A 25,310-nucleotide genomic window follows, 5' to 3' on the forward strand; every position below is an offset into this window, starting at 1 on the left:
AGAGAGCAAAAAAATCTTTTCATAATTTAGAAATTAAGCTGTACAAGCAAAGCTTGCCTTGAGAAATGCCAATGTATGAAAATCAAGATGTAGAGAGGTAGTTATACATATTAAAACAAAATGCAATAAAATAGCAAGCACTTCTAGTACATTTATTTACAACATGACTATGGTTTGACTAAGTTGGTCCACATACCATTCTTTATATATATACTTATTGTTTATTTGATTTTTGCTCAAAGTATGCAGGTCTTTGTTAAAGGGATCTTAAATTCAAGATGTCTTAGAACAAACTTCTGATTTCCCTCCACTCATATCTACTTTCTTTTGTATTACTCCTGAATTATTATTTTTATATTGGCACCACCAACCATTTTCTCCATCCAGCTGCCCAAGCCAGCATTTCTGACACCATCCTGAGTACCCTCTTCATCCTTACTAAGCTCCCTACCGGCTTTATCCTCACCATGGCCTCTTGAACATAGCCTTCTTCTTTGTTGCTTTTGTACTGGCCAAAGGTTTCACAATTACTTCTCTCAGATTTCTACATCTGCCTCTTAATTATTCTTTCTGCTTTCAGTGTCAACACTTGTATACACTCCCTGGCTCCTCATCCCCATAGGGTACCAGATGACATTTTTGAAATGCCAATCTTATGGTATCACCTGAACAGCTCTCCATCACCTAACAGATACAAATCAAATTCTAAAAGTATTCCAAGTTAAGCCTAACTCTCCAGCTTTATCCTTTATCATGTATCCACCCAGAGCTCTATTTATAGGAGAGAGGAAAAAGGCTAATATTTAAAAGAAGAATCAGTAACAGTTTAAGCCAGTAACAAAATAAATCCTTTGTACTTAGAAGTATTTAAAATATATATTTGACACATTTGTTGCATTTCCTAGTTTACAAGCAGTATGTATTAATGAGCCACATTTTTACAATACAAAAAAAGCATGAGCAAATGCATTCAGTGTGATAACTGTGGTCCAAACCTACAGTATGTTTACTTGGTATGTTTGAAACTGCTGTAATGGTAGCTACCGTGGGGCATGTCAAGAGTATCTGGTAATAACTAACAAGGCTCTCTCAAACTCTGGAAATGAAGCCTGCTTTTATGTTTTTAAAGAACCAGAACTGTGATAATACCCATTTAACCTTCCTTTGATTTAGATGGAATTTAAACATATTCACAATAACTATAATTGTACTAAACATCAGTTATGCACAACTAGGAGTCATTTCCCTTTACGGGACATACAGGAATCATGCTGCAGCTTTCTAACTAAATCTGTTTAGTTCCAACTAATCCAGCTAAACACTGCCTGGCCCACAGTTGATGAAACGCTTCCCTCCTTACCGTGGATGCTCTTCCCCGCCACCCCAAACCTCAAGAAACACTGCCATAGAAAGCTATGTTCCACCCCTAGCAGTGTGAGTGAGGCATTTTCTTCCTGTGTGTTAGAGTAGGAAAAGAGAGAGAGCAAGAGACCAACCACTGCCTTTGGAATAAATGAGATGTTGGACTGAAATGCAAAATTAACTTATGCTTTATTCTAAAGCTGCACTGTTCAATACAGTCATCACTAGCCACATGTGGCTATAGATCACTTGAAATGTGCCTAGTCCAAACTGAGATGTGCTATAAAATATATAGCAGATTTCTAAGATTTCACATGCAAAAAAAAAAAAAAAGAATGGAAGGTGTCTTATTAATGACTTCTTATATTGATACGTGTTCAAATAATGATATTTAAGATATACTGGGTTAAATAATGAGTTATTAAAATTATTTTGCCTGTTCCTTTTTCCTATTTTTTAATAAAAATTGTATTTACTTAGAAGCATTCAGAATGTCAACAAAACAGCTATACCTTTTTTTTTTTTTTTGCGACTAGAGTGGTATTCAGTTAACAGAACAACTATTTCATATAAACTGCATCAGAGATAACTGAAGATGAAATAACTACCATCCCCATATATAACTCATTTGTGCTGTGCACCAAAAAGAACCTGTTTTAAATTTCCACGCCAATTTACAACCCCCATACTGTACCAGGCACGGTACAGCGCCTATCGAAAATATCACCAGGACAGGGCTATCTAAAGACATATGTGGTAGTGTGTTAACTGTACAAAAAAAGGCACTGTACAGTTTAAAAACAAATCTTACACAGCCTTATATTTCAATTTTCTTCTTTAAAAGGAGTGAGTTGTGTGCAAGGGGGTTAATGCTCTATAGCAGGGGTCCTCAGTCACCCCCAACCCAAGAGTCTCTGGCCTGTTAGGAACTGGGCTGCAAAGCAGAAGGTGAGCTGCAGCGGGCAAGTAAGCATTACCACCTGAGCTCCGCCTCCTGTCAGATCAGTGGTAGCATTAGATTCTCACAGGCACGTGAACCCTATCGTGAACTGCGCATGTGAGGGATCTAGTTTGCACACTCCTTATAATAGTCTAATGATAAATGTAATGCACTTGAATCATCCCGAAACCATACCCCACCACCATGGAAAAACTGTCTGCCATGAAACTGGTCCCTGGTGCCAAAAAGGCCGGGGACTGCTGCTTTATAGACAAGGAAAAAAAAAAAACTGCAATAGAACCAATTGCATCATCATTGTCTTATTCATCTTCCTCCTCCTCTTTATCTTCCTCCTCTTTCTTTTCTTTCCTTTTTTTTTTTTTTTTTTTTTTGGCCTTGATGACTCCCTTTTTTGAAAGTATCAGGCTTTCCTTTCAGTTCAAAATGCAGCAATATTCTTTCGGTATTTTTCCGGCAGCTTCGCAGTCGTCTTTTCTTAAGGCTGTTTGTCGTATGCAGCAGTGTCTTACCACATCTCTCCCAGTTTCTTCTCAACATCATCAATGGATAGGCCAGGATGTTCTCCTTTGATTTTAGGGTGAAACTCAGAACAGAACAGAAGAAAGGTCAAAAGAGGTTTCTTGGGTGCGTGTCTCTGAGAAATTCTTAGAAAACTCTGAGAAGTTGATGGAAGCATCTGGGTGCTGCTTCCTGTTCTCCTCCCAACAAGTTTGCACAAAGAATGCATATGATGACTTTTTGCCTCTTGGCTTCTTAGGATTTTGCCTCTAGGCTTCTTAGGATCTCCTTTGCTCATGTTAAGTTATTTTTCCTCAGCAAGGCAAGAGTCACCCAGTGCCCACCTGGCTCTCATTTGCCCTGGTACTGTCTCTATGGAGCTCAAAATACCACAATCACTATCTTTTTTTCCTATTTTCAATGTAGCTATTACAAATTTTTTTATATTATAGATATAGTTCACATTAAATTTCTATTAGACAGTGCTGCTTGAACGTTCTTTTTAGATAAACAAACGACCAATATCTTGTTTATTACTTGCCTTTCTATATAATAAAAGCAGAGTACAGAATCCATACTGACAAGGGGAGATAAGAGTAGGAGGAAGAATCTCATTATTTCTATTTCTTGATTATTTACATTTTGAGCAGATATAAGGAGGAAAAAAATATGTTGCATCACATCTAAATGTAAACCTATTCTGCAGAGGCAACCTATGGCATGAGCATCACAAAAGTGGTATAATGGTACTCCTAAACACTTTGGAACATTCTCATATATCCAATCTGTGCAACAAAGCCAATGGTCCACCTTGTACGACAGTGCTACTCGTCCACCTGAAGTTTCAGTTTTAACTTTTCTCCATTTTGCTGCCAACGATGATTTACACAGAAGGACATTTACGAATTATCTAAGGACTCTTTGGAAGTGATACTTGCAAATACCCAAGCTTTGTTGATCCAGAGAGCATATCCTTCATTAATGGCAAAGTGACATAAATTATTATTTTAAAAATTCATATTGATAATCGGAATTCTAAATTCGCAATGCCATTCTAAACAGGTGGCACATTATAATCTAACACTAATGTGTGCTTATAATAAAGAGCTTATAGTACACAGAAAATTATGAATTTTGAATGTCATTTTTAACACCAACCAAAAGAAGAAGAGTGTAACATTCTCTTTAAAACACACACACACACACACCGCTCCGGAGCGTCTGGAGGAGGCAGGTGCAGGTACGGGCGGCGCCGGCTCAGGGGCTGCTGGAGGCCCAGGAGGCTCGGACGCGGGGCAGGAAGCTGCCTACCACGCCGGCTCCTGCTCGCGGGCGCCCACAGCGCGGACATGGCGGGCTGGTGGCCTGCGTTGTCGCGCGCGGCCCGGCGCCACCCATGGCCCACCAACGTGCTGCTCTACGGCTCGCTCCTCTCGGCCGGGGACACGCTGCAGCAGCGGCTGCAGCAGCGACTGCAGGGCGGCGAGGCCGACTGGCGCCAGATGCGGCGTGTGGCCACGTTGGTGGTGACTTTCCACACCAACTTCAACTACGTGTGGCTGGGCCTGCTGGAGCGCGCACTCCCGGGCAGCGCGCCACGCGCGGTGCTGGCCAAGTTGATCTGCGACCAGGTGGTCGGTGCGCCCATCGCGATCTAGGCCTTCTACACCGGTATGAGCATTCTCCAGGAAAAGGATGACATATTTTTGGACCTGAAACAGAAATTCTGGAATACCTATCTGAGCGGACTGGTGTACTGGCCCTTTGTACCGCTGACCAACTTCAGCCTTGTTCCTGTTCAATGGAGAACAGCTTACACTGGAGTCTGTGGTTTTCTCTGGGCCATCTTTGTCTGTTTTTCCCAGCAGAGTGGTGACGGCACATTGAAGTCAGCTTTCACCATTTTACGTACAAAGTGGACCAGTGCCATAGAAGGGTCCCCGGAGAAATGAGAACTCAAGGATTCTCTTAAAGGGACCACATATTTGACCTAAAATGCACAGAATTGCCTGTAGACAAAATACTTGATGTGCTAATTATGCATTTCATTTTGAGGAATTACTGCTATTTATAAACCCACTTAAAAAAATTATGATTATTTTTGAATTGTATTCAGATATTTTTTCCTGTTCTAGTCTGAAATATTACTTCTCTAATTTTTTGGTTGATATAAATAATAGTGGCAAAAACAACAACAACAACAACACACACACACACATATATACTACATGGGCCAAATTTGTGTTATAAAACAAGCTTGACTAAGCTATAATTAAGAACACTGAGATAACATCAACGTTATTAGTGTTAGTACAAGAAAGAGAATTGCTGGTTTAGAAAAGTTCTTGTCTTACCTTACTACCTTCTTTCACATTTTTATAGAACATTAAGAGAGTGAAGTGGCAGCATATGTGCATTTAGATTAAAGAAATTCATCTACAGGCACTTGGCAGGAAGAGAGGGCTATTTTTAAAAACAACAAACAAAAACCTACTATTCCATTCAATGAAATTTTGCCCCAGAGTAAGAAGAGAGACAGAATTGCTTCTTTTTCAAGTGGTTTCAGATCCCAAGTCTTTCAAACTGAGTTCTGTTCTTACAGGTGACAGAAGACATTGTAAAGAACAATTTTGTCTGTACTTGATTTGTGTGTTGATGTGAGAATCTAAATTCTCAGCAAGATAGGGCTTGATTGTGTACTGATGGCACAATGTGTTGCATTAAGTCATAATGTCAATTATATTGGTTCCTACCATTTCCCTGTCTGCATCCCCCTATCCCCATGATTATACTTGAGTTTTAGAAAGATCATTTTGGCAAATGTGTAGCAAATAGACTGTAGAAAGAAACCAGAGACAACAGTTATTTGCTGCCTTGAATTACTGAAATGATGCGAAGGGATGGGAATGGATAAAGGTTTCTTGGAAAAGACGCTCTTTACAGCTACTTTATGGGGATTGCCTCAGTTGTTGTTGTTGGTTTTTTTTTTTTTTTTTGAGACAGAGTCTAGCTCTGTTGCTCAGGCTGAAGTGCAGGGGCACAATCTCAGCTCACTGCAAGCTCCGCCTCCTGGGTTCATGGCATTCTCCTGCCTCAGCATCCTGAGTAGCTGGGACTATAGAAGCCTGCAACCACGCCCGGCTAATTTTTTGTATTTTTAGTAGAGACCGGGTTTCACCATGTTAGCCAGGATGGTCTTGATCACCTGACCTAGTGATCCACCAGCCTTGGCCTCCCAAAGTGCTGGGATTACAGGAGTGAGCCACCATGCCCGGCCATGGACTGTTTCAGTTCTTAAGGGGAGCCCACCAATTATACAGTACCAGTATTTCTCTAACATGAGTGAGTACATTTATACTTCCCTCAAAATATACTTTTTTAAAAAGAAATGTTCTAAAATTTCAATGCTCTATTTTTTAAAAAGAAATATTTTAAAATGTTAAAGTGATCTTTTTTCTTTTTTTCAAAAGTAGTCTCATACTGGTTACAGAGTTTGTGACCTGAAAAGTTTTTAACACATTTAAACATTAAACATTTGTTCCAGGAACTGCTAGGCTTCTAGAGATTCAAAAATAAAAGATACCATTTTTGTCTTATCTCACTTAATTACAAATTTGACATAGGAGACTTTTCAATAAACTGTCTAAAGTACATAAAAGAAAGGAGACACTACCATTGAAAATGGGAGCCAAATTAGTTCACAGTTTCCCACCGTATTTATAGGATTTTGCTTGTAGCTCAGATCATTTCCTAACTTTGAACTCAAAGGTCAATGTGTTTCTGAAGTTCTTTTAAACTATATGATTCCCAGAATGGCATGCTATAAGGAGAAGATGATTTCATTTTATCTAGCAAGTGATAAATATGACATCACTATATTTTAAAACCCTGAAAAACAAATAGTACCATATGGTTTGTTTTCTTCCAACCGCAAAGTAACAATCTGTAGTATTCTAATAAACTGCTGTTAGGTCTAAGAATATTTTTGGCCAAATTTTCCTTTTTTCTTTGTTGTAACTGGTTTGCTAATAGATTTCTCTAGCTTTAGTTATAATTAGAAGACAGGTACTGCTTTGCATAATCAAATTGTAATTGCTGTTTGGGTGAAATCCAACCAATTTAAGCATCAGTACCTTCAAAATCATGATGTCTGGCAAAAACAGAATAATAAATGTCAGACTCTAATGATCTAGGTTATCTAATAATGCTTGCTTAACTGTTGAATTATTTTAGAGGCTGGACAACAAGTAATACTTGAATTATCAACATATTTTGAGCATTACATTTGTAAATGACAATAAGTTAATGGTCTCCAATAAACACAAATGGTGATGACAAGGAACAAAAATTCACTTGAGATCAGAAACCTATCCCAGTCTTAGTTCTGTCATTGGTTAAATATGTGTTTCTGGGTGAGTCACTTAACTTTCTGGATCTGTTTACTGATTTGTAAAATGGAAGTTATGAAATCTAATGATAATGGACATTTGTCAATTTTATTCCATAGATACACCACATTTTGTTTATTCACTCATCTATGGAATAAAATATTTTGGCAAACAAATGAAGTACTGACACATGGATGAACCTTTCAAACATGCTCTCTTTTCTTGTCCTTAAACTCTTGAAGCCTATTTTCCTCAACTTTCCATAGGGGTCAATGAAACTAGTATTTTCATCTCTCTCAGAGAGAGATCAGCCCTTGAGTGATTGTTGTCCCAACAATTAGCATCGACACTTTTAGTATTTGTTACCCCCAACCCAATTACTGTGCTCCCCAATGATCCTAAAAGCTAGGAATAAATTTGCTTTCTGTTAATGATAAATCTTTAACTCTAAAGAGAAACAGTGCTTGCTCATGTACTCTCACACACTCTTGCCCTCTCTTTCTGTGTAGTTATCTCTCCTGAGGAAAGTTGAATAATTTGAAGAATACTTTGAGTACCCAACTCTATAATGCACTTACTCCAAATCACCCTTAAAAAAGAAAGTAGTGTTTCTTCCTTGAAATCAATCACGCAATATCCCAGGGGTAAGCAGACTCTCCTATAGTAAAGATTTGTTTCTACCAACCCCAGGAAACTCAGAAAGAGGGGTAGTTTGTATTATTTCCTCTCATGACTCAATTAATTAATTAAAGAATTAATTCTAGGATCCTAGGGCCAAACAATCAGTTGCCATTTTTCACAGGAAGCTTAGGGCCCTCTTAAACAATGAAGATTCCAGGTAGTCTGCACTGATAACTCAGGGCTGCCGACGGCAGGGAGATTGCCCCTGTCTCAAGCCTGCACAGCCTAGGGCACTTTTAATATATGAAGTACAATATTGAGGGGTGGGAGGAAGGCAGCCATGAGAACGCACCTCACAGATCTCCAATAACAGGGAGCTAACCGACCAAGGAAGGGCCCAGTTGCTGGCCGCTGAAACCATCTGCTGCATTTGTGCCAAAGCCACAGCTCCCACATACTGCTCCCAGCAAATGACACAGTACATCAGGGTTACCAATGCAGGACTCCTGAGGGCCTTGCCCGGCTACCTAGGACACTTCCCTCCAACTTTCTTGCCCTCTCCCCATCACTGCGCTCAGACAAGCACCTTAACTGACAATGCATGTCTCTCCTGCCCCATTTCTCCCTCAGGTGTCTCTCTTACTAAAACATTTGCATGATTAATCCTGTCTTGGCATTTGCTTCTCTAAACACCCAGCCTAACACATCTGGATTAATAACTTACTTAAATTTAAACATTTTTTAAACTAGCAACTTTAAAATTGGTTCTCAAATATTGGGTAAACAGGGAGTTTCTATTGATACTGACTTCTTCCTTCTCTATTTCAATCATCCCCATCTTGAAATATATATCAATAAAAAATTGGGCTTTTAAATAGATGTGTCAAATTAATAACATTCTTAAAACTAAAAGATTGTCCTTTAATTACAGATTTATCCCCAGTCCTAATGGGAAGGGAGCAAATTAGGAACTGTTATTTGAAATTAGCTACATATGTGTCTGTCCCTCTTATCCCACCGTAACCTCCAGGAGGGTTGGCACCTGTCTCAATCATTATTTTTACTGAGTACTGGGTTCGTAGCAGGTACTCAAGAAATATCTGTTGAATGAGGCAGGAGATGATATTAGTGATGTGAAACTACGGTGAGGTATAGAGAGTAAGGTGGGAAGGGGTTCCCAGATCTCTCTAGTTACATGAAATAAGCAATTGAAATACGTGTGTTGCTTTTATTATGTAAACCACAGAAAATAAACTTTGAGTTTCATTTTACAAACCAGAGAAAGTAAAGTTCAACAAAAATCTTAGCTTTAATGAGAATAAGCAAAAGATAAAGTGAGAAACGTTACAACGAACTGATTTTAAATGATTGAAGAACTCTGCACTCTATGGGCCTAAAATGATTATCTTGCTTTTTGGCCAAAATATCATATATATATATTTAAACATTAATTATGTATTTTATAACATATGGATACAGATATTCCTCAGTACCTATGGGGGGCTGGTTCCAGGACTCCCTATGGATACAAAATCAGCAGATGCTCGAGTCTCTTATATAAAATGCTGTAGTATTTAAATATAACCTAGCACATCCTCTGGTATACTTTAAAGCAGCTCTGGATTACTTATAATACCTAATACAATGTAAATACTATGTAAATAGTTGTTATACTGTATTGTTTAGGAAATAAAGACAAGAAAATAATGTCTGTACATGTTTGGTATAGACAATTTTTTTTCCAGATATTTTCGATCAGTGGTTTGTTGAATCCACAGGTGCAGAACCCATGGATACACAGGGCTAATTGTATATAGATTTCCTTGTATTGATAAATTTCACTATACTGTAGATTTACTCAAAGTTCACTATTTATGCCTGTCAACAGATACATTTCTTCTTAGTAAACAAAAGGAAAATCCTATATCTTCCTACTGTATCAGGTAAAGAAGTTTCTTTAAAACAAAATATTGATAGATGACAGTGGGAAGTCTGACATTTATTAAACTTGATAACAGTAAATGGAAATAGAGTTTGAGAGTTTGATTATTATAATCCACAATGCTTGATTCCTTCATCATCATTTTTTTAAAGCAACTTATCTCACCAACTGCCAGCACACTGTATTTATGATGATTAAATTCTTACTACAGCAATGAAAACAAGTATATCAGTAGACACCCCAAACAATGAAGCCTTAAGTAGTATTTCCCATAATAGATCAATACATCTAAATTATATCTTGTCATTGGGGGATTTTTGCTGTGCATTAATGGATTTAAAACCTAATTAACTTTCCCACACTGTTTAAGAACCTCATAATAACGCTGGCATGGGCTCATGTACTTTTAAGTACATTCAGTGAACTTGAAAAGGTGAAAAATATCCCACATACCAGAGTCAGAGAAGGCAGAAAACATCTTTCTTTTTCCTCTTTGCATTATTTTCCCCAGCAAGTGCTCCAAGTGAGGTGGAATTAAAGAATACAGGTATACTTAAAACAACCTATGGCAATTTAAAATGATTAATTCCAGATATTTTAACATACACAACGTTCTAATGGAAATTTTATGTAGAATAAGTCCTATAGAATTGCAAGTTGGTACTAAACTGACACTGGAAGTCTAACTTTTGCCCTACAGGGGTAGGAAGAAAATAAAAGCACAGCTCTTCACATTTCAAATTGTTAACATGTCATTTTCCTGTGAGATAACCAAACAAATACAAATTGAGATGCCTATGAGGGTCAGGGTATGATAAAATGTTTCACAACCATGCCATAGTAGCAGGAAATAATCCTAAATAATTTAACATGTATTTATATGAAAAAAAATTAGAAAAGCAAGTAATTCCAAGTAGTTAAACAGAAGTAATGAATATGTGAACATTTTCAATTAAAGGTTAAGGAAAACTAAGAGGCCTATAATTTTAGAAAGTCTCACAAATCTGGCAACAGGAGAAAATAATAATTTTCTAGAGAAGATACTTTTGATTTAATATAGAAAGAAATGAAACTCTAATTACAAAAAGTGAACAGGCAGGAAAGGCACATTCATTCCTCTTCCAAAGGTACTGTTTCCCAGGTTAGCTGTTAGAAACCACTTGGACAAATGCAGCACTTTTCAAACAATTGCTATAAGCTGTAAGTTTCATTATAAATGATTTTTGGCAACACATTTTTGGAAATGTGGCACATATATTATAAATAAGCAATCTCTTGTGCTACAGCATCTCCTTTCTTTTTTTCATCTGACAAATATTCATGAGTCCCCAGAACATAATTAACACTGTTCCAGGGCTAGGGATAAAGCATGAACAGAGTAATCTAAAATCCCTGCCGACGTGGAGCTTGTTTTCTAGGTGAGACAAATGATACGCAAGAAAGTAAAAGGCCTAATATGTATGCGCCACCACTGCCACTGTCATTCTGCCAAAATATTGTCTTTTGGTTCAGTGCTATTGGGTGTGGTTTAAATAAAATTATAATGTGACAAAGGCCTCTTTTTTTTGTTGTTTTTAGAAAGAAAAAGTCCTTTTGATATTTCAGGTAAACCTTCTTGGTTGAGTTTTAAGGTAGATCTGTCATACAAAGATTATCATGATATAAACCAGGTATCACCATCTTTTTTTCTTTTTTTTTTTTCTTTTTCATATTTTAGACTTTGCAGACCACCTGTGGTCTGTGTCACCTATTCTTCATTTCTTTTAGGCCTTTAAAAATGTAAAAGCAGGTCAGGCACAGTAACTCACACCTGTAATCCCAGCACTTTGGGAGGCTAAGGTGGGAGAATCGCTTGAGCTCAGGAGTTTCAGACCTGCCTGGGTAATATAGTGAGATACCATCTCTAGAAAAAAATAAAAATAATTAGCTGGGCATGGCTGCATATGCCTGTAGTCCCAGCCCAGCTACTCTAGATAGAGCCTGAGGCAGGAGGACTGCTTGAGCCCAGAAGTTCAAGGCTGCAGTGAGCTACCTTTGCGTCACTGCACTCCAGCTTGGGTGACAGAACCAGACCCTATCTCTATTTGAAAAAAAAAAAAAAAAAAGTAAAACCATTCTTACGTTACAGGACACAGAAAAACAGACCAGGGGCTGAATTTGGCCTGCAGCCACAGTTTACTAACCTCTAACCAAAGATCTGTGTATACTTGCTTTGAAGTGGCTACAGTCCTACTTAATGTATGCTCAGTCCTATTTATGACGTTTCATCCTATTTTTTTTTGCATTTATTCCTTTGCTCTTTATTATTCATTTATTAAAATTGAATAAAACATTCTTTTCTAGAGCTACAATAGTTCCAACTACAGAAGCCTCAAAGTCAGTTCTGAAGAGTAGGGCCACCTGCTCTATTTCACACAAGCAATAGAAAAAAATTCTTGGCAGCAAACCTCTCGTATGTCTATATGCTGAAGAGAGTCTGTACACTGGCAAAGATTATGCATGCTCTCCACCAACTTCCTGGGGCAGACACATGTGAGATTTAATGTTCCCTTACCTTGCTGGAGGAACATCAATATTGGAGGAAACAACTTTTCTTTTCTGCTCAAGGAGACAGATGGAGCGAGTGTTTTCTTTTTCATGGTCAAGGACCCGGCTGGCTTTTTTGGTGTCTGCTGTTTTCACATCTTCCTCCATGGCCAAGGAGAACACGTGTTGATGAGACATTTTTTTACTACAGTCACGTTTTAAGTCCTCTGATTGAAATGTGAAGGTCATTTCCCGCTTAATGCTCCCCACCTATGAAATGAAACACAGAAATTCTTACTCACATAAAACATCACCTTTGTATGACTCCTGCAGATGATGGTGAGGAGAGATTACAGACACTGTCCTCCCTGTTCATCTGAAATATTGTATAATTTTAATGAGAAAAATGCAGCATACAAATAAAATAACTTCACAAAATAATATACAATTAATGCATCTATAATGCAAATAAGAAATATCACAAACACACACACAAAAATGCCTTCCAGGTATATAAAAACAAGGATTGAAAAGCATAATACCTCTAATTTTTTAAAATATAAAACATCACTGTTTTATCTCCCACAACTAAGAAAATTCAAGTAAACTCTTAAATATTTCAGTCTGATTATCATGATTAATAGAAGAGAGCTAAAGTATAAAATCAAACTTTCTTTTTGGCTAATAATACTGGTCTTAACGACACTCTGTAGTTCATGAAGAAATCTTTTTTACCCTTCATCCCCAGCAGTTAAGATTTTTTAATTAAAAAAATTTTTAAATTATACTTTAAGTTCTAGGGTACATGTGCACAACGTGCAGAATTGTTACATAGGTATACATGTGCCATGTTGGTGTGCTGCACCCATTAACTCATCATTTACATTAGGTATATCTCCTAATGCTATCCCTCCCCCCTCCCCCCACCCCATGACAGGCCCCAGTGTGTGATGTTCCCTATCCTGTGTCCAAGTGTTCTCCCTTGTTCAATTCCTACCTATGAGTGACAACATGCAGTGTTTGGTTTTCTGTCCTTGCGATAGCTTGCTCAGAATGATGGTTTCCAGCTTCATCCATGTCCCTGCAAAGGACATGAACTCATCCTTTTTTATGGTTGCATAGTATTCCATAGTATATATGTGCCATATTTTCTTAATCCAGTCTATCACCAAAGGACATATGGGTTGGTTCCAAGTCTTTGCCATTGTGAATAGTGCCACAATAAACATACATGTGCATAGCAGCATGATTTATAATCCTTTAATATGTCTCTACAGCAGCATGATTTATAATCCTTTGGCTATATACCCAGTAATGGGATGGCTGGGTCAAACGCTATTTCTAGTTCTAGATGCTTGAGGAATTGCCACACTGTCTTCCACAATGGTTGAACCAGTTTACAGTCTCACCAACAGTGTAAAAGTGTTCCTGTTTCTCCACATCCTCTCCAGCACCTGTTGTTTCCTGACATTTTAATGATCGCCATTCTAACTGGCATGAGATGGTATTTCATTGCAGTTTTGATTTGCATTTCTCTGATGGCCAGTGATAATGAGCATTTTTTCATGTGTCTGTTGGCTGCATAAATGTCTTCTTTTGAGAAGTGTCTGTTCATATCCTTCACTCACTTTTTGATGGGGTTGTTTGATTTTTTTCTTGTAAATTTGTTTGAGTTCTTTGTAGATTCTGGATATTAGCCCTTTGTCAGGATGGAGGTTCCAAAATGGCCGAACAGGAACTGGCCGAAGAGGAACAGCTCCAGTCTACAGCTCCCAGCGTGAGCGACACAGAAGATAGGTGATTTCTGCATTTCCAACTGAGGTACCGAGTTCATCTCACTGGAGTTTGTCGGACAGTGGGTGCAGCCCATGGAGCAAGGCAGGGCATCGCCTCACCCAGGAAGTGCAAAGGGTCAGGGAATTCCCTTTCCTAGCCAAGGGAAGCCATGACAGACAGTACCTGGAAAATCGGGACATCCCACCCAATACTGCACTTTTCCAACGGTCTTAGCAAACGGCAAACAAGGAGGCTATATCCCGCGCCTGGCTCAGAGGGTCCCAAACCCATGGAACCTTGCTCACTCCTAGCACAGCAGTCTGAGATTGAACTGCAAGGTGGTAGTGAGGCTGGGGGAGGAGGGTCCACCATTGCTGAGGCTTGAGTAGGTAAACAAAGTGGCCGGAAAGCTCGAACAGGGTGGAGCCCACCGCAGCTCAACGAGGCCTGCCTGCCTCTGTAGACTCCACCTCTTGGGGCAGGGCATAGCTTAACAAAACGCAGCAGAAACTTCTGAAGACTTAAACATCCCTGGCTGACAGCTTCGAAGAGAGTAGTGGTTCTCCCAGCATGGAGTTTGAGATCTCAGAACAGACAGACTTCCTCCTCAAGTGGGTCCCTGACCTCCGAGAAGCTTAATTGGGAGACACCTCCAGTAGGGGCCGACTGACACCTCTTACAGCTGGGTGCCCCTCTGAGACGAAGCTTCCAGAGGAAGGATCAGGCAGCAACATTTGCCATTCTGCAATATTTGCTGCTCTGCAGCCTCCGCTGGTGATACCCAGGCAAACAGGGTCCAGAGTGGACCTCCAGCAAACTCCAGCAGACCTGCAGCTGAAGGTCCTGACTGTTAGAAGGAAAACTAACAAACAGAAAGGACATCCACACCAAAACCACATCTGTACATCACCATCATCAAACACCAAAGGCAGATAAAACCACATAGAAGGGGAGAAATGGAGCAGAAAAGCTGAAAACTCTAAAAATCAGAGTGCCTCTTCTCCTCCAACAGAATGCAGTTCCTCGCCAGCAATGGAACAAAGCTGGACGGAGAATGACTTTGACGAGTTGAGAGAAGAAGGCTTCAGACGATTGGTAATAACAAACTTCTCCAAGCTAAAGGAGGAAGTTTGAACCCAACGCAAAGAAGCTAAAAACCTTGAAAAAGATTAGATGAATGGCTAACTAGAATAAACAGTGTAGAGAAGACCTTAAATGACCTGATGGAGCTGAAAACCATGGCACGAGAACTATGTCACACATGCACAAGCTTCAGTAGCTGAATCGATCAAGTGGAAGAAAGGGTATCAGTGACTGAAGATCAAATGAATGAAATGAAACGAGAAGAGAAGTTCAGAAAAAAAAGAGTAAAAAGAAATGAACGAAGCCTCCAAGAAATATGAAATTTGGACTATGTGAAAAGACCAAATCTATGGCTGCTTGGTGTACCTGAAAGTGATGGGGAGAATGGAACCAAGTTAGAAAACACTCTGCAGGATATTATCCTGGAGAACTACCCCAAACTAGCAAGGCAGGCCGACATTCAAATTCAGGAAATACAGAGAACACAAAGATACTCCTCGAGAAGACCAACTCCAAGACACATAATTGTCATACTCACCAAAGTCGAAATGAAGGAAAATGTGTTAAGGGCAGCCAGAGAGAAAGGTCAGGTTACCCATAAAGGGAAGCCCATCAGACTAACAGCGGATCTCTCGGAAGAAACTCTACCAGCCTGAAGAGAGCTGGGGCCAATATTCAACATTCTTAAAGAAAAGAATTTTCAACCCAGAATTTCATATCCAGCCAAACTAAGCTTCATAAGTGAAGGAGAAGTAAAATCCTTTACAAACAAACAAATGCTGAGAGATTTTGTCACTACCAGGCCTGCCTTACAAGAGCTCCTGAAGGAAGCACTAAACATGGAAAGGAATAAACGGTACCAGCCACTGTAAAAACACACCAAATTGTAAAGACCATCGATGCTAAGAAGAAACTGCATCGACTAACGAGCAAAATAACCAGCTAACATCATAATGACAGGATCAAATTCACACATAGCAATATTAGCCTTAAATGTAAATAGGCTAAATGCTCCAGTTAAAAGACACAGACTGGCAAATTGGATAAAGAGTCAAGGCTCATTCAGGAGACTCATGTCACATACAGAGACACACATAGGCTCAAAACAAAGGGATGGAGGAAGATCTACCATGCAAATGGAAAACAAAAAAAAGCAGGGGTTGCAACCCTAGTCTCTGATAAAACAGACTTTAAACCAACAATGATCAAAAGAGACAAAGGAGGCCATTACATAATGGTAAAGGGATCAATTCAACAGGAAGAGCTAACTATCCTAAATATATATGCAACCAATACAGGAGAATCCAGATTCATAAAGCAAATCCTTAGACAACTACAAAGAGACTTAGACTCCCACACAATAATAATGGGAGACTTTAACACCCCACTGTCATCATTAGACAGATCAACTAGACAGAAAGTTAGCAAGGATATCCAGGAATTGAACTCAGCTCTGCACCAAGTAGATCTAATAGACATCTACAGAACTCTCCACCCCAAATCAACAGAATATACATTCTTCTCAGCACTACATCACACTTATTCCAAAATTGACCACATAGTTGGAAGTAAAGCACTCCTCAGCAAATGTAAAAGAACAGAAATTATAACTAACTGTCTCACAGACCACAGTGAATAAAATTACAACTCAGGATTAAGAAACTCACTCAAAACTGCTCAACTACATGGAAACTGAACAACCTGCTCCTGAATGACTACTGGGTATATAATGAAATGAAGGCAGAAATAAAGATGTTCTTTGAAACCAATGAGAACAAAGGCAAAACATACCAAATTCTCTGGGACACATTTAAAGCAGTGTGTAGAGGGAAATTTATAGCACTAAATGCCCACAAGAGAAAGCAGGAAAGATCTAAAATTGACACCCTAACATCACAATTAAAAGAACTAGAGAAGCAAGAGCAAACACATTCAAAAGCTAGCAGAAAGCAAGAAATAACTAAGATCAGAGCAGAACTGAAGGAGATAGAGACACAAAAAACCCTTCAAAAACATCAATGAATCCAGGAGCTGGTTTTTTGAAAAGATCAACAAAATTGATAGACCACTAGCAAGACTAATAAAGAAAAAAAGAGAGAAGAATCAAATAGACAAAATAAAAAATCATAAAGGGGATATCACCATGGATCCCACAGAAATACAAACTACCGTCAGAGAATACATACACCCTCTCAAGACTAAAACAGGAAAGAAGTTGAATCCCTGAATAGACCAATAACAGGCTCTGTTATTAATAATTGAGGCAATAATTAATAGCCTAACAACCAAAGTAAGTCCAGGACCAGACGGATTCATAGCCAAATTCTACCAGAGGTACAAAGAGGAGCTGGTACCATTCCTTCTGAAACTATTCCAATCAATAGAAAAAGAGGGAATCCTCCCTAACTCATTTTACGAGGCCAACATCATCCTGATACCAAAGCCTGGCAGAGACACAACAAAAAAAAGAAAATTTTAGACCAATATCCTTGATGAACATCAACGCAAAAATCCTCAATATGATACTGGCAAACTGAATCCAGCAGCGCATCAAAAAGCTTATCCACCATGATCAAGTGGGCTTCATCCCTGGGATGCAAGGCTGGTTCAACATTTGCAAATCAATAAATGTAATCCATCATATAAACAGAACCAAAGGCAAAAACCACATGATTATCTCAATACACGCAGAAAAGGCCTTTGACAAAATTCAACAGCCCTTCATGCTAAAAACTCTCAATAAATTAGGTATTGATGGGACATATCTCAAAATAATAAGAGTTAGTTATGACAAACCCATAGCCAGTATCATACTGAATGGGCAAAAACTGGAAGCATTCCCTTTGAAAACTGGCACAAGACAGGGATGTCCTCTCTTACCACTCCTATTCAACAGAGTGTTGGCAGTTCTGGCCAGGGCAATCAGGTAGGAGAAAGACATAAAGGATATTCAATTAGGAAAAGAGGAAGTCAAAGTGTCCCTGTTTGCAGATGACATGATTGTATATTTAGAAAACCCCATTGTCTCAGCCCAAAATCTCCTTAAGCTGATAAGCAATTTCAGGATACAAAATCAATGTGCAAAATAAAAATTTCAGGATACAAAATCAATGTGCAAAAATCACAAGCATTCCTATACACCAATAAAAGACAAACAGAGAGCCAAATCATGAATGAACACCCATTCCACAATTGCTTCAAAGAGAATCAAATACCTAGGAATCCAACTTAAAAGGGATATGAAGAACATCTTCAAGGAGAACTACAAACCACTGCTCAACAAAATAAAAGAGGACACAAACAAATGGAAGAACATTCCATGCTCGTGGACAGGAAGAATCAATATCGTGAAAATGGCCATACTGCCCAAGGTAATTTACAGATTCTATGCCATTCTCATCAAGCTACCAATGACTTTCTTCACAGAATTGGAAAAAACTGCTTTAAAGTTCATATGGAACCAAAAAAGAGCCTGCATTGCCAAGACAATCCTAAGCCAAAAGAACAAAGCTAGAGGCATCATGCTACCTGACTTCAAACTATACTACAAGGCTACAGTAACCAAAACAGCATGATACTGGTACCAAAACAGAGATATAGACCAATGGAACAGAACAGAGCCCTCAGAATTAATACCACACATCTACAGCCATCTGATCTTTGACAAACATGACAAAAACAGGAAATGGGGAAAGGATTCCCTATTTAATAAATGGTGCTGGGAAAACTGGCTAACCATATGTAGAAAGCTGAAACTGGATCCCTTCCTTACACCTTATACCAAAATTATTTCAAGGTGGATTAAAGACTTAAATGTTACACCTAAGACCAAAAAAACCCTAGAAGAAAACCTAGACAATACCATTCAGGATATAGGCATAGGCAAGAACTTCATGTCTAAAACACCAAAAGCAATGGCAACAAAAGCCAAAATTGACAAATGGGATCTAATTAAACTAAAGAGCTTCTGCACAGCAAAAGAAACTACCATCAGAGTGAACAGGCAACCCACAGAATGGGAGAAAAATTTTACAATCTAACCAGCAGTTAAGATTTTAACAAAATCCGTTCCAAGGCCATATCATAAAGTCAGAATAATTTTTCTTATCATTTGCAACTAAATGTAATGATGATTAAGGTGGGAGACCAATATAAAATTAAACCTCAGTGAACTGAATCTTAGTACTTTAGACTTTGTGATAACTGAAAAAGGAGACTGAAGCTAAAGAAAGGTTTTTGTAAGGTAATTAGTACTGTAAATGAGGACTGGAGAAAGCCAGTTAAAGTCCCACTATACAAAGATGAGTCTATCTGGTAATCTGGAGTCTCACTAATCAGTGGGGTGTATTTCAAAATATGCACAATCATGAGACATTTCACGGGCCTGTGATACAATCCATTTCCTCCGGTTGGGTCATCTGTGGAGTCAGTAAATCTTCACTCTCCCATTTAAATACAATATGTGCTTGTTTCTTTTTAATTTTAGGTATGAGAAAAAGCACAAAAGTTTTAATCAAATAGATTCAGATTTATAGAAGCTAAGGTCATGAGTATAAATCATTTTCAGAATACAAGGAGAATAAGTGTGTTTGATAATAGCAGAGACTGGTAAAGGAAGGTATTAATGACTAGAAATTCTCAGACTAAAGGAAAACTGAAATACATGCATGCTGGAGTCACGGCATCTGCCACAACATGAGACTTTCCAGAGTCCGGGGATGACTTGGGCCTTGGAATCCATTTGGCTGGCATGGATCTTTCCTATGACACATAGAGCACTACACAGAGCTCCATTCTCATCTTGGCCTCTCCTACCAGGAAGAAAAGAAGATTCTCTTCCCATAGCTTTCCTGTCAGACATACACCCAGCTCCACAGGAAGATGGTCACCTACTCTGGTCTACTTGTAACTCATTAAAAATTCACAATATTTCTTAGGCTGTATTAATGAAATCAAATAAAGATAAAAGAAAATCTATTGTCTGTTTTTAAGTGTTCACTGTTTCAATGACATCAATATACAATAGAAAGACAAAATATTTCAGACTTCCACAAATGAAATAAATGATAAAAATGTGTTTAGAAAATCAACAAATATAAGGACAAGTATGTTAAACATCCATCACTAGTCAATGCTCTGTGTAACTCTCTTTACCTGGAGGTGGGGGGGAAGGGGAGAGTTTTTCACTTCTCCACCAGTCCATTCCTAACCTATGTTACAACAAGAAAACTCTAAACAACAGGCATAAAAAAAGAAAACAAAGGCCTAGTTTTGATGATTATAAATTGCTTTTAAGTGTCAAGTATCATGTGAATTAAATATTTAAGTATTCACAGTATTAAGTTGAAACAAAAATTTACATCCATGTCTCCCTTGGGGCCAAATGCATTAGTTAAATGAATTCTATCCAAAATTTAAAGGAAGGAAACAACATTACAGGAAGTCTAGCTTTTAGCTTCAAAAATTTAGGGAAAAAAAAAAACCTGAAGCAAATTAATGCAAATAGAATATATTCCCTATAGAAATAATAACTGTATGTCATGCTCTTAGCCAAGGATTCATAATAAAATATAGTAATATAAAACAAAGCAATCTATAAATCTTCTGTAATACTTTCTAAGAAAAAAATTAATCTCTCAATAGTAATCAGAGAAATTTAGCAATATAACAGATTTTAAAGAAAATTTAGCCCAGACTTTTTATTTAAAAGTAGAATTAAAATGACCAAAAAGGACCAAAATAAATCTAGAGATGAGTAAAATATTTTGGACACTATGAATCATGGGTTCCACCATTTGTAATGCTAGTAGAAGGGGTAAATGGCAGATGTAGATACTCATTATGTCACTATGCTTTAAAGCATGTATATATGTATCACATGTTCTTTTTAATGTTATTTTATTCATATCAATTATTATATTTAAGACACAAAAAATGACAGCTCACAGGAAAGGAGAGAGTAGAAAGCATATATAACATCAAGTCTTAAGAAGCTGGGCTCAGAAATGGCCCAGAGAAATAGGGTGGTGACTGGAGGGGATGATGGACGAGAAAGCATTTTAAGACAGGAGGTAAAAGAGTATGTTTGTATACTGAGGCAGAATGGAAAGGAAGGGATGAGCAAGGGCTGGCAGCAGCAGTAGAAGGTGACAAGGCTCATCCAGCTATTGCAAATGAGAACTGACTGGAACCTACATTAGCTTAACTGAAGAAAGAAGCAAAAGGAAAATATAATTCCCATTCATATGAGATTTCCAGAAAAGGCAAATCTACAGAGATAGAAAGCAGATCAGTGATTTCCTGGGGCTGGGGGTGAGAGCAGGAACTGACTGCAAATGGGCATGAGAGAACTTTTTGGGGTGATGGAAATGTCCTAGGACTAGACTGTAGAGATATTTGTATGAGTAGTAAGTTTATTTAAAATTATTGAATTGTATCTTACAATGGGAGGAATGTTATGGCATTTAAATTATACCTCAATAAAGCTGAGAAAGGAAGGATAGAAGGACGGACGGACGGACAGACGGAAGGAAGGAAGGAAGGCAGGCAGAGTAACTATTGATATAGAGGGTATGTTTCTTTCTTTCTTTTCTTTTTTTTTTTTTTTTTTGAGACGGAGTCTTGCTCTGTCACCCAGGCTGGAGTGTAGTGGCACAATCTCAGTTCACTGCAACCTCCACCTCCCAGGTTCAAGCAATTCTCCTGCCTCAGTCTCCCAAGTAGCTGGGATTACAGGCACCCGCCACCACACCCAGCTTTTCTGTATTTTTAGTAGAGATGGGGTTTCACTGTGTTGGCCAGGTTGGTCTTGAACTCCTGACCTCATGATCTGCCCACCTCAGCCTCCCAAAGTGCTGGGAATACAAGTGTGAGCCACCACACCCTGGCATAGAGGGTGTATTTCTAAGAACCCCTAGAAACAAAAATTTGGAAATTGTGATGCAAAGAGGTAGCCACCAAATGTATGGATCTTAAAAACAAAACCAAAGAAAACAAAATAAAACAGAGGTGGCATGGCAACCCAAGCTGCTGCAAGCAGTTGTGTATTATACCCTGAACGCTGGTCAAATGAGGCTAAAATTCAGTCCCCATTCAAGCCATATCCCCAGGCTTCCTTACTTTGGATGAAGCACATTTTTCTGATTCATGTACCTGGAGAGGAACTTTTTGTACTTCATCTGTCCAAATAGGGTGTTTTTATTTATTTATTTTCCCAATTTGTACAATGCCCTGGTGACAAAACTGTTCTTGGTGATCTGCAAGGTCTAGGCTAAGTTAGCTTGCTGCTTCTTTGAAGGTGGTATCAATTATGTGATTCATAAATATGAGCTGATATTCTTGTTAATGGAAAACTTGAGACAATCTGAAAAATCACTCTATGCTATAGGTCCTAAGCAGGCAAAGTGTTCAATGATAGAAGACAGCCAGAAAGAACAAAAAAACATCTGATTGGAAGGAGAGAACTCAATAGCAGCATTAAAGCTGGTAAGGGCAAGAGAAAGAAGAAACAGTATGCACGGCACTAATAGATGAAGATGCTCACCTTTGGGGATAAATGGGGATCTACCAAAGAAGGGAGGGCTTCTCACAGCTATGGGATTCCTTGTAAGGACCAGGAAGAGAACACAACATAGGTAAGAAACTGACGGCTTCCTGTAGGAGAGAGACCTAAGTGGCAGGGAAGAGCTGATGCTGATGTTCAGATTAATTTCCCCCACATTAGGATTGATTTAAAGAACTTGCTTTCCTAACACTGTAACTTCTATTGCTCATCAGCACTTCGTAGTCATATTGTACTACACTAGCTACCATCAAATTCCTTCTCCCTACCCAAACAGAAGCTCTTCATATAGTGTATCACAGACATACACATTATTCCGTATAATTTCTTGCAAGGGAACAAAGCTTCAATGTTCAATTATATGAGAATACCACCAATTACTGAGTTAACGGACAAATAAAACTCAGAATTTTCATTCCAATGAACAGCTTTTGTTTTCCTAGAAGAAGATAAACAGTGTATATATAAATATGATATACTTGGGGAAATTGCCATTTTTTTTTAACAAGAAGTTAACAGTATCTATTTAAGTCCTGAATTTCTCTAAATGGTATCCTTTGTAAATTCGATGCAACTTCCTAAGACGGACTGAAGCTCATCATTTCTTCTCGATACAAAAACATCTAGTTTCCATACGAAGATCATAAGGGCGCATCAGAAAAGAGGACGTCTCTGACTTCAGCCCACCTACTTGACCAAACCTTCCTTCTGCCTACACTCAAGTACACTCCACGCCACCTTAATCCTCACGCCCTTCTTACAGATTTACAGTAATGAAATGCTAAAAAGCATGTGTCAACACTCGACTTTTGGAAACTGTCCTCAGTTACTCATCTCAACCCAATCAGTTTTGAGGAGTTGGCTCTGGAGATTAACAGGATTTCCAGGAATAATCTGAAAACAACCCGTTTGCTTTCTGGGGCTTTCTGGGTAGTAAAAAAATAGTTTAGACATTCAAAAAAAAAAAAAAAAAAAAAAAAAAGGCATGAAATTTAGGCCATAGCAAAAACAACTCTTAGCAAACAATAGGATGCTAGTAAGAGGACCACTTGGCTGAGCAACTCTTTAAGGCCCTTCCACTCACCAGGAAACCATAAAATCACACCTGAAAAAGTTTATAAAAGAATTTTCTTATATTTCAGATTATTTTCCCCCACATTAGGATTTAAAGAACTTGCTTTCACAACACATAATAAGACACATTACAATTTGGTGACTGATGACAATGATACATCAACCACTGCGTGGAGTGCAAATCAGACCCAATAGATTTAAAATACGTTACAAAAAGATAAGCAAAACTGATATTAATAATAAAAATATTTGATTCTCTCAATTAACTTAAAATATTACTGCTGGCCGGGCCCTGTGGCTCATGCCTGTAGTCCCAGCACTTTGGGAGGTTGAGTCGGGCGGATCATGAGGTCAAGAGATCAAGGCCATCCTGGCTAACATGGTGAAACCTGTCTCTACTAAAAATACAAAAAAAAATTAGCTGGGCATGGTGGTATGCATGTGTAGTCCCAGCTACTCAGGAGGCTGAGACAGGAGAATTGCTTGAACCTGGGAGGCAGAGGTTGCAGTAAGCCAAGATCGCGCCACTGCACTCCAGCCTGGTGACAGAGCAAGACTCTGTCTCAAATAAAAAAAAAAGAAAAAAGAAAAAAAATTACTGCTAAGGATCATGTTCAAAGAAACACCAGAACCTTAGAATAAACTGATAAAAAAATGACACCCAAAAACAGTCAACAGAACTCTACTTATTTTAGATTACATTCTTCAAATTTCATGCTAGGTAAACAGAAAAATATGTTGGTGGCAAATCTATAGTCCTAATGAATGGCCATAATAGAACCACTTTAAAAACAATAGATTCCAATTACTAGCCCATTGATTATATTATTCCCTTAGCCCTCTGAAACCAATGAAGTGTTTGGTGACTGCTTTTTTCTTAAGTACATACATTATTTCTCTATACCAAGACACAGGAACTGGCTGATGAAAATCAGAATGGTTTGGTGGTAGTGGTGATGTAACCATAATAGGTCTGTTGCCCTATGTGCATGGTAAATCAATACCCCGAGACACCAGGTTGCACTGGTTGAATCACAGGGCTGCCAAACAAGGAGATAGGAAGACACCTCAAGTCTGTCTGCCAGAGGAGTTTGGGGATAGGGTTTTTAAGGGTTTTGGAATTGGCCAAAGTGTGGAGATTGTTGACATCTGTTGTTCTAATGGAATTCAAGATCTGTTTAAGCAATTCTTAAATGGAAACCTATGATTCTAATGTCAGAGGTCCTATCTATCTTGAGCAAAAGCCTCATGATTCTAATGTCAGAAATCCTACTAGCTGGGCACGGTGGTACGCACCTGTGGTCCCAGCTACTTGGGAGGCTAGGGTGGGAGGATCACTGGAGCCCAGGAAGTCAAGGCTGCAACAAGCCGGATTGTGCCACTGCACTCCAGATGGGGTGGCCGAGACCCTGACTCAAAAAAATAATAATTACCACAAAAGAGAAATCCTATCTACAGGTACAGTGGGGGTACAAATAGTATCTAGTGTTCCATGACTTGCAGTTACAAAAAAAATGA

General features: G+C 38.6%; 1 protein-coding gene and 1 pseudogene across 3 annotated transcripts in view; one reads left to right on the forward strand and one right to left on the reverse strand.

The window, feature by feature from the left end:
- The window catches only part of ZNF704 (zinc finger protein 704), a 252,153-nt gene that overhangs the window by 180,321 nt on the left and 46,522 nt on the right, over window positions 1-25,310 (reverse strand). For 2 of the 3 annotated variants that reach the window (XM_045398430.3, XM_065519395.2), the window contains exon 2: window positions 12,327-12,568. The exons of the other annotated variant lie outside the window; for it this stretch is intronic. In XM_045398430.3, coding sequence (XP_045254365.1) covers window positions 12,327-12,568 — 242 coding nt within the window. The remainder of the gene's footprint in view (window positions 1-12,326; window positions 12,569-25,310) is intronic. 3 annotated transcript variants of the gene reach the window in all.
- Window positions 2,668-4,768, forward strand: LOC141407427 (mpv17-like protein; annotated as a pseudogene).

Source organism: Macaca fascicularis, chromosome 8 (genome assembly GCF_037993035.2).
Source record: "Macaca fascicularis isolate 582-1 chromosome 8, T2T-MFA8v1.1".
Lineage (NCBI taxonomy): Eukaryota > Metazoa > Chordata > Mammalia > Primates > Cercopithecidae > Macaca > Macaca fascicularis.